Source organism: Triplophysa rosa, linkage group LG3, assembly GCF_024868665.1.
Source record: "Triplophysa rosa linkage group LG3, Trosa_1v2, whole genome shotgun sequence".
NCBI classification, from domain to species: domain Eukaryota; kingdom Metazoa; phylum Chordata; class Actinopteri; order Cypriniformes; family Nemacheilidae; genus Triplophysa; species Triplophysa rosa.
In genome coordinates, this window is record NC_079892.1 from 2,835,499 (window position 1) to 2,848,774 (window position 13,276).

General features: G+C 38.5%; 1 protein-coding gene across 5 annotated transcripts; it reads left to right on the forward strand.

Annotated features, from left to right (window-relative positions):
• Positions 1–35: 35 nt before the first annotated feature.
• On the forward strand, positions 36–13,139 carry parvb (parvin, beta). 5 transcript variants are annotated; one of them, XM_057329159.1, is made up of 14 exons: positions 36–151; positions 1,388–1,514; positions 7,527–7,616; positions 7,976–8,046; positions 8,375–8,477; positions 10,255–10,395; positions 10,524–10,639; positions 10,718–10,779; positions 11,202–11,221; positions 11,405–11,466; positions 11,551–11,619; positions 11,981–12,082; positions 12,407–12,479; positions 12,764–13,139. In XM_057329159.1, exons 2-14 carry the CDS (start codon positions 1,403–1,405, stop codon positions 12,838–12,840), a joined length of 1,098 nt encoding a protein of 365 aa, XP_057185142.1. In that variant the 5' UTR covers positions 36–151; positions 1,388–1,402; the 3' UTR covers positions 12,841–13,139. The 5 variants fall into 5 exon arrangements, with proteins under 5 accessions (XP_057185142.1, XP_057185144.1, XP_057185145.1 ...); XM_057329161.1 differs by lacking the exon at positions 11,981–12,082; XM_057329162.1 differs by lacking the exons at positions 36–151; positions 1,388–1,514 and adding an exon at positions 2,582–2,880.
• Positions 13,140–13,276: the final 137 nt, after the last annotated feature.

Here is a 13,276-nt window from a genome sequence, read left to right on the forward strand (position 1 = left end):
GTGTGGGTGTATGTGTAAGGGTGTGTCTCAAGATATAACTGTCCAATATATTTAGAAGAAGAGTCATACTTCCTGTTTTACTCCTGCTTTAAGGCTATTAAAGGTCTGCTTTCTGTTAAATTTCCCTCCACCACAGCCTACAGTGAAAACAGTGAGTTAAAAAAGTTGTTAAATATTGAAATGTAAATATAATTCTTTTGTCAAACAATACTTTTTATATATTTAGATTTGTTATAGATTGTGATAATCACAATCATATTTGTGACCCTGGATCACAAAACCAGTCTTAAGTAGCACGGGAACATTTTCAGTAAAAGACAAAAATACATTGTGTGGGTCAAAATGATCGATTTTTCTTTTATGCCAAAAATCATTAGGATATTAAGTAAAGATCATGTTCCATGAAGATATTTTGTAAATTTCCTACCTTAAATATATAAAAACTTTATTTTTGTGAGTGGATGGTCTGCCACAGTGCCCGATTAACAACTTCAAAGGCAATTTTCTCAATATTTTGATTTTTTGCGCTCTCAGATTCCAGAGTTTAAACGGTTGTATCTCAGCCAGATGTTGTCCTGTTCTAACAACTCGTATATCTATAGAAAGTTTATTTATTCAGCTTTCAGATTATGTAAAAATCTCAAATTCAAAAAATTGACCCATAAGACTGGTTTTGTTGTGCAGGGTCACATGTATAATTAATAGGTGTTGTTAGTGTCGTTAATATTACAGAAATATAATGAAAACAAAACTTGTCTCATTCATGTTTTTATGTTTTTCCACTTATAAAGTGTATGTGATATAGTTCCACATGGTCAGGGTTTGTTTTATTTATCCAGTGTATGTGTGGTGTGGTGGGTTTGGTCGTGTTTGTGTGGTCTGACACAGCAGGTGGTATTAAATCTCCTGGGATGCCTGCGGAATTGTATTGTTTTGTCCACCAGGTGGCGCTTCGCGGCTCAGCGACACCCAACCTCCGTTGAACTTCATTCAAATTTTAGGCCGTTTTTTCGAAATAGGGTTGAAAATTGAGACATATATTAATTTCAATGTTTCTGTGCTATAATTATTTTATAATGAAAGCTAACTGAAATCCGATTCAGCAATCTCTCTTCAAGTAATCTCGAACGACTGTGGTTTGTTCAAAATGGCCGGCGATGAGAAAAGTAACAGATACCGCGTGATACCGCAATTTCAGGTTAAACAAACAAACAAACCGAAAAAGGTATCTCAGTAGTTTTAATACGCGTTTAAACAAAAAAGAATAACTTGCGCATAAAATGCAATTTAATATTTAGCGGAATATCGTCTGCATAATTAGTGATGAACTTCTGGTCTCTAAGCCCCGCCCACTTTAAGACGCATCCTTTCATTTCTCTGACTGAAGCCGCAGCGGAGCGGGATGGCCACGAATCCGACAAGATCATCCGGACAGCCGGGGAAAATGAAGAAGGACGAGTCGCTCCTCGGGAAACTGGGAGGAACGTTAGGTCGCAAAAAGAAGCCAAAACAAGGTAAATTCACCTGGAATAGAAAATATTAATTTAATAAGAAAATCACACGACATCATGTTTAATATGTTATTATCGCTGTCCATGGTGCTGCATTGGGTCAATATATGATGCGTGTCTAAAAAGTGCGTCATATGTGAACAATTGATCTGTTATTTTTATTATTAGGCCTACATTGCATTTATGTAAAAAAAAATGTAGCTGGGTCTGATCAATATATAGGTCAAGTTTTCTGAAGGTTGTGATTGGCCAGCATCATATCAGTATAAGTCAACGTGCTGATGTCTGGGACAGAAATAGACAGGAATTCAACATATCCAGATAAGAATAAAACAGATTTTCCCATTCTGTGGAGCTGTTTGTTCCTTAACAAAGTTGTAAGGGTTGAAAATCAGTGTCTGGATTCACAGTTGTTATCCTGAGCTATTTTAGATGAAACTTACCCCCTCTCAAGTCTTCATTTGTGTAAACAGCTGTTCATTTACAAGTGTGTGTGTGTGTGTGTGTGTGTGTGTGTCCATTTGTCATTCCATTCCTTTGTGTTTGTTTGAGGAACAGAGACATGTGCTTGTTTTGTACTGTTGTAAACTTAAGACAGTGACACTGAAGTGGATTCAGTTTAGGTCAGTTTAGATGTATTCGTGCATTGTGTTTCCACCAAAATGTTTGAAACTTGAATAAATGCAAACATTTTTCTTAAGAAATGATACATTTCACTTATATGACATGCAAGTCATATGAGTGGTTTCACATTGATTCGTTCTATATTTTACAGACGGGGGTCTCCTTTCATGGGGGCTGCCATGCTGAGATCACATGACTAGTGATTAGGCACTTAGTGTTTTATCAAACTCTTTCAGTTATGGAATAAACAAATCATGTATGAACATGGTGACATCTAGTGACATATAATAATAATCTTTTTCTTTTTTTTATTAGTTTAAACTGCTTTTGTTTGTGCTTTTGACTTTATTATTTTTATTGGAATGAAAAGTGCAAGATCAGTCATCAAATTATTTATCTACAGATGTTTGAATAGTGTCTTTCAGTTGAGTGATTTGGTCCATGTATCTTTGGTTTGCTTTGTTTCCTTGAGTGAAGAATGAGGTCAGTAGCGCCACCCAGAGGACACTTATTGGCACTGAATAAAAAGTGCAGGAACCTCACAGTAGTTTTCATGACTGACAGAAAAACCACAACTTTATCATCCATGTTCTGCAGAAGTTCATATCATAAAACCCTCAGATATATTAAAAGGAAGTGTGTGTGTGTGAGATACTGAGTAACTAACTACTGAATGTTCTCTTTATTTGTTTATTGTCACATTCCCTGAGACTTTAGTTCAGACTCCTCAAGAGAACCGGTTCAAGTAAGTTTGACTTCTTTCTATTTGAAGTTGACGTTTAGCATCAGTGACGAATGCTGAGTTGTGTCATAGTGCATTGAAATAGTTTGACTAGAATAAAAGCTTAAATTAGAAGGCAGAAGTTTGGTTTATCTAGAATATGCAGCAAGACCGGACACTGGATATCATTCACACACAGTTGAGCATTGGCTTATTGCTGTTACAAAACTAAGGAAACAGCAGCATGAAAAGACACCGACGTTTAATAAGCAGTGACATTTATTATGCATTAAAATCAATATACACAATTATTCAAATAGTTTGCGTTTGCTATAGCAAAGGAAACAAAGTAATATAACGATCAATTTAATAGGATAAATCGGAGACTGTGTGTAATTGTGGACTCTATGTAATGTTGTAGATCCTCCTGTAATGTGACACAATAGCTGTGTCTCGTTTCGTAAGGCTGCGGTCCAAAGTCTCATCCTCTAACACTGGGTTCACACCAAATGCGAATTAAGCGTTTTGCGCGAGTAAATTATATACAAAGTCAATGCAAAGATGCGTACAGATGCGAATCGTGCGGCGCGATTGCCGCGAACAAGCATCAATATTGTCTTCTGCGAAGGTTGAAAATATTTGTCATTTCGCGTCACTCACGCGAAAATAACGAACTTTTCCCACGAGTAATAAAGAGCGTGGAACGCGATTGTTCGCGTTTGGTGTGAACCCAGGATAAAGAATGCGATATACAGAGGATTCTCAACTTATGCTGTGTTCACACCAAATGCGAATTAAGCGATTTGCGCGAGTAAATGACATACAAAGTCAATGCAAAGACGCGTATAGACGCGAAACGCGTAATTCGCGTTTGGTGTGAACCCAGTGTTAAGGCCATTGCACACTGAGTCCGAAATTTGCGTCCGAAATTTGCGTACGTTGAAAAATAAATACGACCTCATGTGTATCACATTTACACACTGCCTCCGATAGTTTCATCCGTCATAAATTTTCTGCGTTTTTCGCATCCGTAGCAAGCATTTTGACAATTCAGAGACACCGTACAAACGAGCGCCAAATACGAAAATTTTGGAATGTATGTGCAAAGACCTTTAAAATTAAACGAGACGTCCTTCATATACTGGCAGAAAAGGAAACAGGAAGTACCACGTAAAAAGTTGGTTACTTTACTCCAAACAATGCCAAAAGAGTTAAACAAATGTACCATTTTGCCTTACTGTTTTAAAACATTTAAAAACAACAAAATACTTGTAAACCTATTCACTACATATGCCTGCTAAGATAAAAAAAAACGTGACACAAATTGTAAACTGTTAACATTTAAACACCACATATTTAATTGAATGGCCGACGCAAAGAATTGTGGGTTATCTCTAGCAACGAAGGATACACCTCATGTGTCCTCCGAATTCTCGCTGAAAGTAGGTCGCATTAGAAGGGTGCATACGGAGTGTCTTTCCTGCTTTTTAGGAAACGAGACGGCCTGGATGATGTAGCAGGCTTCAAATGAGACCTCCGGAGGACGCAGCCTTCCGAAACGAGGCACAGCTAATGTATCTCTTCTCCACATACACTAGGTGTTACTCATTCGGCGTCTCTCGTTTCTCACTCGAGCATCCTCGTGCTCCCAGAAATAAATATAGCTATATTTAAGATGGCTCTCATTCTCTCTGACCGGACTGGGTCGGTATTTTTATCTGCTTTGTAATAAATAACTTTCCCCCCCCACACACAGCAGTGTGTGTATTGATTTCCGGGGAAGTGTTTGTTGTGTTGGGTTTGTGTTGTTCTGTCTTTAATCTCACTGCAGTCCCTGGTCTGATCGGCAGCTTTTTACTAATTGATTTCTACATGAAGGTTTCCAAGAATTAGGCCTGCAAAGCTTTTACTGGCAGATTTATTTCTTCCCAAGAAAGACCGAACTAAATGAATTACATGATTAATCATATTAGGAAAGATTCATTAATGCTGCAGAGTAGTTCAGAAATTCCAAACAGATGTTCATCATAATTTCAGAATATATTTCAATCAGAATATCTAATTCATCCCAAAAGAAAGAAATAGCACACTGTATGATATCTCAATTGTTTCTCATAGACATCAATGAGATTAAATGGACAGCAATGGAAACTTTGCTTAATTTTCATTTGCGTCTCAGATATTCTCACAAACGTCTCTGTCATTAGAGTTTGAGAAGAGATGTCAACAATGTCTCAAACTGAGCTCAGATTTGTCAAGTCTGCAATCTAAAAGTCAATGTTATTGAAGATATGAATTTAAACATTTCTCATCAGATTTACCCAAATCCAGATTATTTTACCTACACAATCTACATTCATTTGACACCTCCGTGCTCTTATTTAGCAGAAGCATCTGAGACTAAATTGATACTTAAATAAAACCCAACTGAGAACTGAGGAATCATTTTCCTCTGGGATCTGATCTATGGAAAAGACAAACATTTGACGCTAAACTCCCGCTCAGGTCGGCCACTCATCGCCAGCCTGGTCTCAGTGAAACAGGAGCAGTGAGGGTGGGGGGTTTGTAAGAGACAGAAATAACACGTGATGACGCGGGGGCCGGTGCTGTAGCCGCGCTGGCGACCCCTCTAACTCGCAAACACACTCGCCACTAAAACTCAGCACGGGGACATTACTGGGATCCAGTGCTGTTTAACTGGACATGGCTGGTCTGCTGTGTGGAACGAAGAGAAGAAAACAAGGTAGATTATACTAAGAGCTCTGTCATATGGGATACATCTATATGGCTGATATCTATCTATGGCTTTTAAATGATGTCTATAGTGCAGCCTTGAAATATGTCTTAATACACATTCATTTTTGTGTTGTTTTTTTATGACAAATACTGTACATATTTAATGTAGTTTGTAATATATTTATGTTTGAATGCAAATGTGTTGCAAACTTACATGTACGGTAATATTGTTATTGAGTATGTGTAGCATTTGTTAAAGTGAAGTTTTTAATATAGTAGCAGGTAATATTGTTCATTTTTCTCGTTTTGCTCTTTATACTGTAAACACGGGTTTGTACTTGTATATGGACGCAACTGTAATTCTGAGATACAGTGGCACGTTTGGAGTCCCTGAGGAGAAACGCACAATTATGATATAAATCTGGACTGTTATCTCGCAGGAAACACAGATCGAGCGGGAGATGCATGCAGACGCTTTGTAGTGCTGTGCTGATCTGTAGGGTGGATGAAAAACTGTGAATGTAAAACTGTCCCATTGGAGCTGAAATGTTTATGTGTCAGTTAAATCAGGGCTTAAAGTCCCAGAGAAATTAAAAATGACAATTTCTAATTTTACATGAAATTTTGCAGCATTTATTGTAAATTTTTCATCAGTGTGGTTCATTCTCTTTTCAAAATTAATGTACCCTCATAATCTTCAGTTAAAATCTGAAAATGCACGTTTGTCCTGTAGTGACTCTCCATCTCAAATGACGCATGTTAGACGGCTTGGGCGGAGCATCTGTTAACTCCTCCCCTTCAAGTGTCAATCTACTACCAGTTCCATTTCAGAGCGCAATGACTGTTTTTAACCGTCCAATCAAATCGCAGTGGAAAAACACAAGCTACGCCCACCATTTTTCTCATTCGAAATTCCATTTTACTCGGAAACGTGTACAGTAACTTCCGCTTCACGGGCACTTTAAAGGAATAGTTCACCTAGAAATAAATATTCTGTCGCCATTTATTTACTCTTCATGTAGTTTAAAACCTGTTAAACTCTTTAATTCAGTGGAACACAAAAGAAGATATTTTGAGAAATGTCTCAGTGGTTTTGTGTTCCTACAATGGAAGTCAATGGGGGCCAATGTTGTTTGGTTGCCAACGTTCTTCAAAGTATCTTCTTTTGCATTCTTCAGAAGAAAGAAAGTCCTACAGGTTTAAAAAGACGTGAGCGTGAATAAATGACGAACACATTTTTTTTTTTGGTGAACTGTCCCTTTAAGATGGTTGTGCTGAGCAATACACTTATTTTCTATTTTATTTTTTATACAAGGCAGGTCACCCATCTCAGTGGCCGCCATGTTTGGATCACATGACCAGCCGTAACTCCCATAAAACCCTCGCTAAAACAAATAAGGGACATACACCTGCAAATAAGATATTGCTGATGCTTTAATCCAAAGTCACTTACAGTGCATTGAAGATATACATTTTATTTGTGTTGTTCCCCACTGATCTCAGTACTGTTTATACAGTTAAACTGTATTAACAAAAAAATGAAGAGAAAAAACCAAACCCTATCCAGTTTGTATGTGTTTATATTGGGTGTGGTGGCGTACAGACGCAACGCCATCTGATGTTGTCAGTTCTGGTTAGATGTGACCTATGATGACTGCACTTCCGTTTGTGTGGAAGTGAACTTTCTGAAGAAGCATCAGATCACCGGTCGAGTGATAAATGAAGTAATGATCTGCCGGAGGAAGAGAGAGAGAGAGAGTCTGGTTAATTACTGCAAAACTAATCCACTCATTGAAACAGCCAGACCCGCTGCTATTGATTTAACTATAACATCACGTGTCGTGTGACATGTTCTGTCCATCGCAAACCTCATCTGTTGATCATGTTGAAGAATGTACACATTTCCAAAATGTTTTTGTTGTTTGTGTGTTTAGTGAGTGACCTTCAGGAGGAGGGCAAGAACGCCATCAATGCTCCTCTCCTTCATGCCGGCGATGAGCTGCTCCCAGAGGACACGCTGCTGGGTAACATCTTCAAACCATCCTTTTAAAGCTCTCATTCCTCCTCACCACTAGATGTCAGATTAAATTGAGATTTATTGGAGACTTCAAATCGTTGAAATCAAAGTTTGCAATGAAATGAATAAACATGTCTCGAGTTCTTCTTAGACCAAGAGCTCCGGGGAGTCTCAGAGTCATTCTGTGGTTGTGTCTTGGGTGTGGGGTTACTTCTCATTTCCTCCACGTCTCTGAGTCAGAGGACTGGACATATTTACCCACACCCTTGAGAGACGTGTCCAACATGCTTATCTCTGAAGAAAGTATGTATTAAAGCACATGTATGTGGGTTTAAGAATGTCGTCTATGTTTCTGAATCTGCGCAGAGGAAAATGCAGAAAGGACCATTTTGGACCCCAACTCCAGAGACGACCCTAACTTCAAAGACCTGCAGAGGGTACAAAAGTCATTTATTCACATCCCATTGTGAATCTCGTGATCATTTACCCCATACCAATCTCAAAGTGTATTTTGCTTCAAAAAGAAAAAGAGATTTAGCTCTTTGGAGTTTTGATGGTGTTTAGCGCTCTCTAGAGTTTGAGCTGTGCTAGTACTCCAGGTTACAGGAAATCTTTCACTTTTGAAAATCTGTGGGAAATTTTAATAAATATAAAGTTTATTAAAAGACAAGAGGTTGTCCTCATCGAAAAACTGAATCCTCTTAATGCACTATTTCGAGAGACCTCGCACGTTGTCTGATTTCTGGTGTATACTCATCCTGTCAGGTTCTCATTGACTGGATCAACAGTGAATTAGAGGAGGAAAGAATCATCGTGAAGGTTCTTGAGGAGGATCTGTATGACGGACAGGTGCTGCAAAAGCTATTTGGTAAGACTCAGAAATTTGACATATAAATGATTATCCTTTTTTGTGTGCTTTTTTGGACTCGTGTTGTGGTACCAAAAGTTTATAAAGTTTATACACACAACACGTGTGTTTGTGTTAAGGTTCAAATTTATAAATCACTCTAAATTGTGTTTTTTATTTGAAAATGTAAAAATGCAGGAAGTTTTCTCTCTGTGTTTGTGTGTGCGCTTTTTGTGTGTGTTTGTTTGTATTTATGTGTGTGCGTGTCCGTACATGTTTATTTTTGTTTGTGTGTGTGCGTGTCCGTACATGTTTATTTTTGTTTGTGTGTGTGCGTGTCCGTACATGTTTATTTTTGTTTGTGTGTGTGCGTGTCCGTACATGTTTATTTTTGTTTGTGTGTGTGCGTGTCCGTACATGTTTATTTTTGTTTGTGTGTGTGCGTGTCCGTACATGTTTATTTTTGTTTGTGTGTGTGCGTGTCCGTACATGTTTATTTTTGTTTGTGTGTGTGCGTGTCCGTACATGTTTATTTTTGTTTGTGTGTGTGCGTGTCCGTACATGTTTATTTTTGTTTGTGTGTGTGCGTGTCCGTACATGTTTATTTTTGTTTGTGTGTGTGTGTGTGTGTGCATGTCCGTACATGTTTATTTTTGTTTGTGTGTGTGTGTGTGTGTGTGTGTGCATGTCCGTACATGTTTCTTTTTGTTGGTGTGTGTGCGTCTGTGTGTGTGCGCATGTCCGTACATGTTTATTTGTGTGTGTGTGTGTGCATGTCCGTACATGTTTCTTTTTGTTGGTGTGTGTGCGTCTGTGTGTGTGCGCATGTCCGTACATGTTTATTTTTGTTTGTGTGTGTGTGTGTGTGTGCATGTCCGTACATGTTTCTTTTTGTTGGTGTGTGTGCGTCTGTGTGTGTGCGCATGTCCGTACATGTTTATTTTTGTTTGTTTGTGTGTGTGTGTGTGCATGTCCGTACATGTTTCTTTTTGTTGGTGTGTGTGCGTCTGTGTGTGTGCGCATGTCCGTACATGTTTATTTTTGTTTGTGTGTGTGTGTGTGTGTGCATGTCCGTACATGTTTCTTTTTGTTGGTGTGTGTGCGTCTGTGTGTGTGCGCATGTCCGTACATGTTTATTTTTGTTTGTGTGTGTGTTTGTGCATATGTGTTTGTTTCTGCGTGTGTTTTTGTGTGTGTGCATGTGTTTATTTGTGTGTGTGCATGTGTTTATTTGTGTGTGTGCGTGTGTGTTTGTGCATATGTACGTACAGAAGGTATACGCGTTTGCTGCATGTTTTGTTTGTGCATATACGGGTGCAAATTTTTCTGTGTTTATGCATGTGTGTGTTTGTGAATATTTGTCTGAGAGTGTTTGAATTTGTGTGTGTATATGTATGCGTATTTGCTGCATGTTTTGTTTGCACCGGAGCCGTTGAGAGAGAGAGAGCGCAAAAAATTTCGCGTGCCACGTTCATGGAGCCTTCAGATAGTTCCAGGAAGTTATGCTTTCTCTTTAAATGCTTGATATCTTTCATTTTTTAATTCATGAAATGACTTACGTCTTTAAATGAGTTAAACGTTTACCTCAATCCGTCTGTTTAGCGTTACTAGTAACTTCCGGGAACTATTGAGAGGCCCGCCATTGCTGTGAAAAAACTGCTCCATTGGAGTCAACGGAGTTGACGCAACTCTCTCTCTCAATGGCTATGGTTTGCACATAGGTGTGTGTGTGAGTTTGTGTTTATGTGTGTTTCTGTCATGCTGGTTTTATTCTGACAGTGAGTGTGTTCTGTCACAGAGAAGCTGTCGGGTTATAAGCTGAACGTGGCAGAAGTGACGCAGTCAGAGATCGGACAGAAGCAGAAACTGCAGACGGTTCTGGAGGCTGTTCATGGACTTCTCAGACCGCTGGAGTGGAACACGGAGTGGAGCGTCGACGGTGAGCCTCAAACACACACTCCACTCTTTTATCCAGCATACAACAAACGCATACATTCTGATTTATATAAAGTCATATGATAATAAACGATATATCAGAATCTGATCCATCTTGTTGTTTTTCCTCAGCCATTCACTCGAAGAACCTGGTGTCCATCGTCTACCTGCTGCTGGCGCTCGCCATCTACTACACAGCTCCCATCCGTATACCCGAGCATGTGTCCGTCCAGGTGATTGTGGTCAAGGTACGAACACTTTCTTAAAAGTATGAGGTATTAGATGTTAAAAGTGATATTAAATTCAAGTTTGTGTTTGTCTTGTAGAAAAAAGAGGGAATCTTACAGACGTCTCATGTGACCAAACAACTGACGACGTCCAGCACAGAGTAAGTCCTGTAACTGCACAGATCGCTCCACCAGATGGCGCTGTTTAAGCATGGAGATGTACAATAGTGGTTAAAAGTGATGTCCTTTATTGGACAATTTACTTCATTGCTCTTGAAAATATTTAAAAATGGATGAAAATGTTGTTTGCATGTTGCATCCGTGTGCTTAAAGTGTCAGCTTTGAGGAAAATGTAAGGAATCTTGGCAAAAAAATATTTTTTTTATGTTTGAATAAAACCCAAATCATTTTTTCCAAAAAATACCTTAAAACCTTGTTTGAACATTTACCTTTATCATCTAATATTTGGGTAGTTTAATCAAATCTGAGGGGGAATTAAAAGCAAATATTGTACAAAAAACGGCCCCCTGGACATCGCTTTCTGATACGGATTCTGTCTTTTTTCTTTTTCTTTTTTCGACAGAATGATGATGGGAAGGTCAGGTGAGTTTCCGCAGCTGATTTTGTTTACCCTCTTCGGTTCTGTTCTAAGGAAAACGGAGTTTAATTTAGTTTAAAACCGATGGAGATTCTGTAAGATCAAAACCCAGATAATCCTCGAGTGTGAATGTTTTGAGTCCTGCATAGTGGACTTTATAAACTACTCGTATTCTCGTTGATTTGCAGAACGTGATGCATTCGACACGTTACTGGATCACGCACCTGACAAACTGAACGTAGTGAAAACGGTAAGATTGAAGATTCAGGTTTATGTGTGAGCTCTGTGTGGTTCAGAATTGAGATGATGAATCTGCCGTGCTTCATTCCTGCAGTCACTCATCACATTTGTGAATAAACATTTGAACAAACTCAATCTGGAGGTGACAGAGCTGGAATCACAGGTATGAGCATCACCTGTACGGCACAGTACTGTATCAGAATCAGAATCAGAAGAGCTTTATTGCCAAGTGTGCTTGCACACACAAGGAATTTTCTTTGGTGTTGGAAGCTTCTAGTACAGACATTCAACACAATGACAATACAATATAATACGATTTACAGTCTAAAACATTCTAAATTGTGCATATATAAAATAAAGACTATTTTACAGAAAATGGGGGATAATAACATATAAGAGACATTGTACAGGGTAGTATATAGTAGAATAAACATATTATTATATTATTATAAACGTATATCGCCATCATAAACACAGTGTTGTTATGCCTGAGCTCAGTGTATGGTGTGCGTGTGCGTGTTTAGTTCGCAGATGGTGTTTATCTGGTGTTGTTAATGGGGTTGTTGGAAAATTACTTTGTGCCGCTGTATAACTTCTACCTCACGCCAGAAAGCTTTGAACAGAAGGTGAGTGACAGCGATGTGGTCTGATGTGAAATAAAAATGACCTGTAACAGGCTCTAATGTTAGATCTATGACTGATATGATCTGATAATGTATAATGAGGGTCTTATGATGGTTGACGTGGTCTGATAATATTTCATGATACATTTGGTGATGTTTAATGGGGTGTGATGATGTTTCATGTCACTTGGGGTGTGATGTGTTCTGATATAGGGAGAAAGTTATGGCATTCAACTCTGAGGTTATCTGAATTTATCTAACGTCTGGTGCTTTTACTACAAAGCAAACTATTAAAAAAATAAAGATGCTGGCTTTTCTCTCTTACAGGTGCATAACGTGGCGTTTGCTTTTGAGCTCATGCAGGACGGTGGATTGCAGAAACCCAAAGCACGACCAGAAGGTGCCGGAATAATCCGTCCAATCACATCAAATTCCTAAATTACAATATAAAATCTTATAATAAAACTAAATTGCAGTAAAAGACATCACAATTACAGCCACACTGCATTACTCGCTTTATACACTAGAGGGCGATGCTGTAACAGTGTTTCTCAATCATAAACATGTACAGTTTACAACACTCCCGATCCATTGTAAATCCAATCCATGTCTTCACAATGATATTTCAGAATATTCCAGCATCTGTCTGTCTAACAGCGATTGTGTTTTTTTTGTATGTTGTAGATGTGGTGAACTTGAATCTGAAGTCCACGCTCAGGGTGCTGTACAACCTGTTCACCAACTACAAGAACTCAGACTAACATATATAGACTTCATATACAGCCACGTGGGACTTGCCCACGGCGTTTGCGCTTACACACAACCCTGCTGTTTATTTTGTACGTAAGAATGAAATATTGTGTATAATCTCTCTTTCTATCCCCTGACTTGAATGTATTTAGCTCTATCAATATGTCAGAATGTTGTTTTTGCTCGTGTTTGACCTTCTGCCGCTTAGAGCATTAAAGAGGAATAACACTTTGTCTGGGAATGATTCGTAATCTTGTGGATGATTCTCAAAGAACTGCTGTAATATTTATAATGGCAAATAAATGCAGCTTTCTACACATTGGGCTGAATTCTTTTAATAGGTTTGGATACATGAATCATTTGCCTTTTTAAATAACCCAAGGTGTTCTGTGTAAAATAAGCGGTTCAGCCTCACGCCTTCAGAAACAGAATTAGTAATATTGTAAA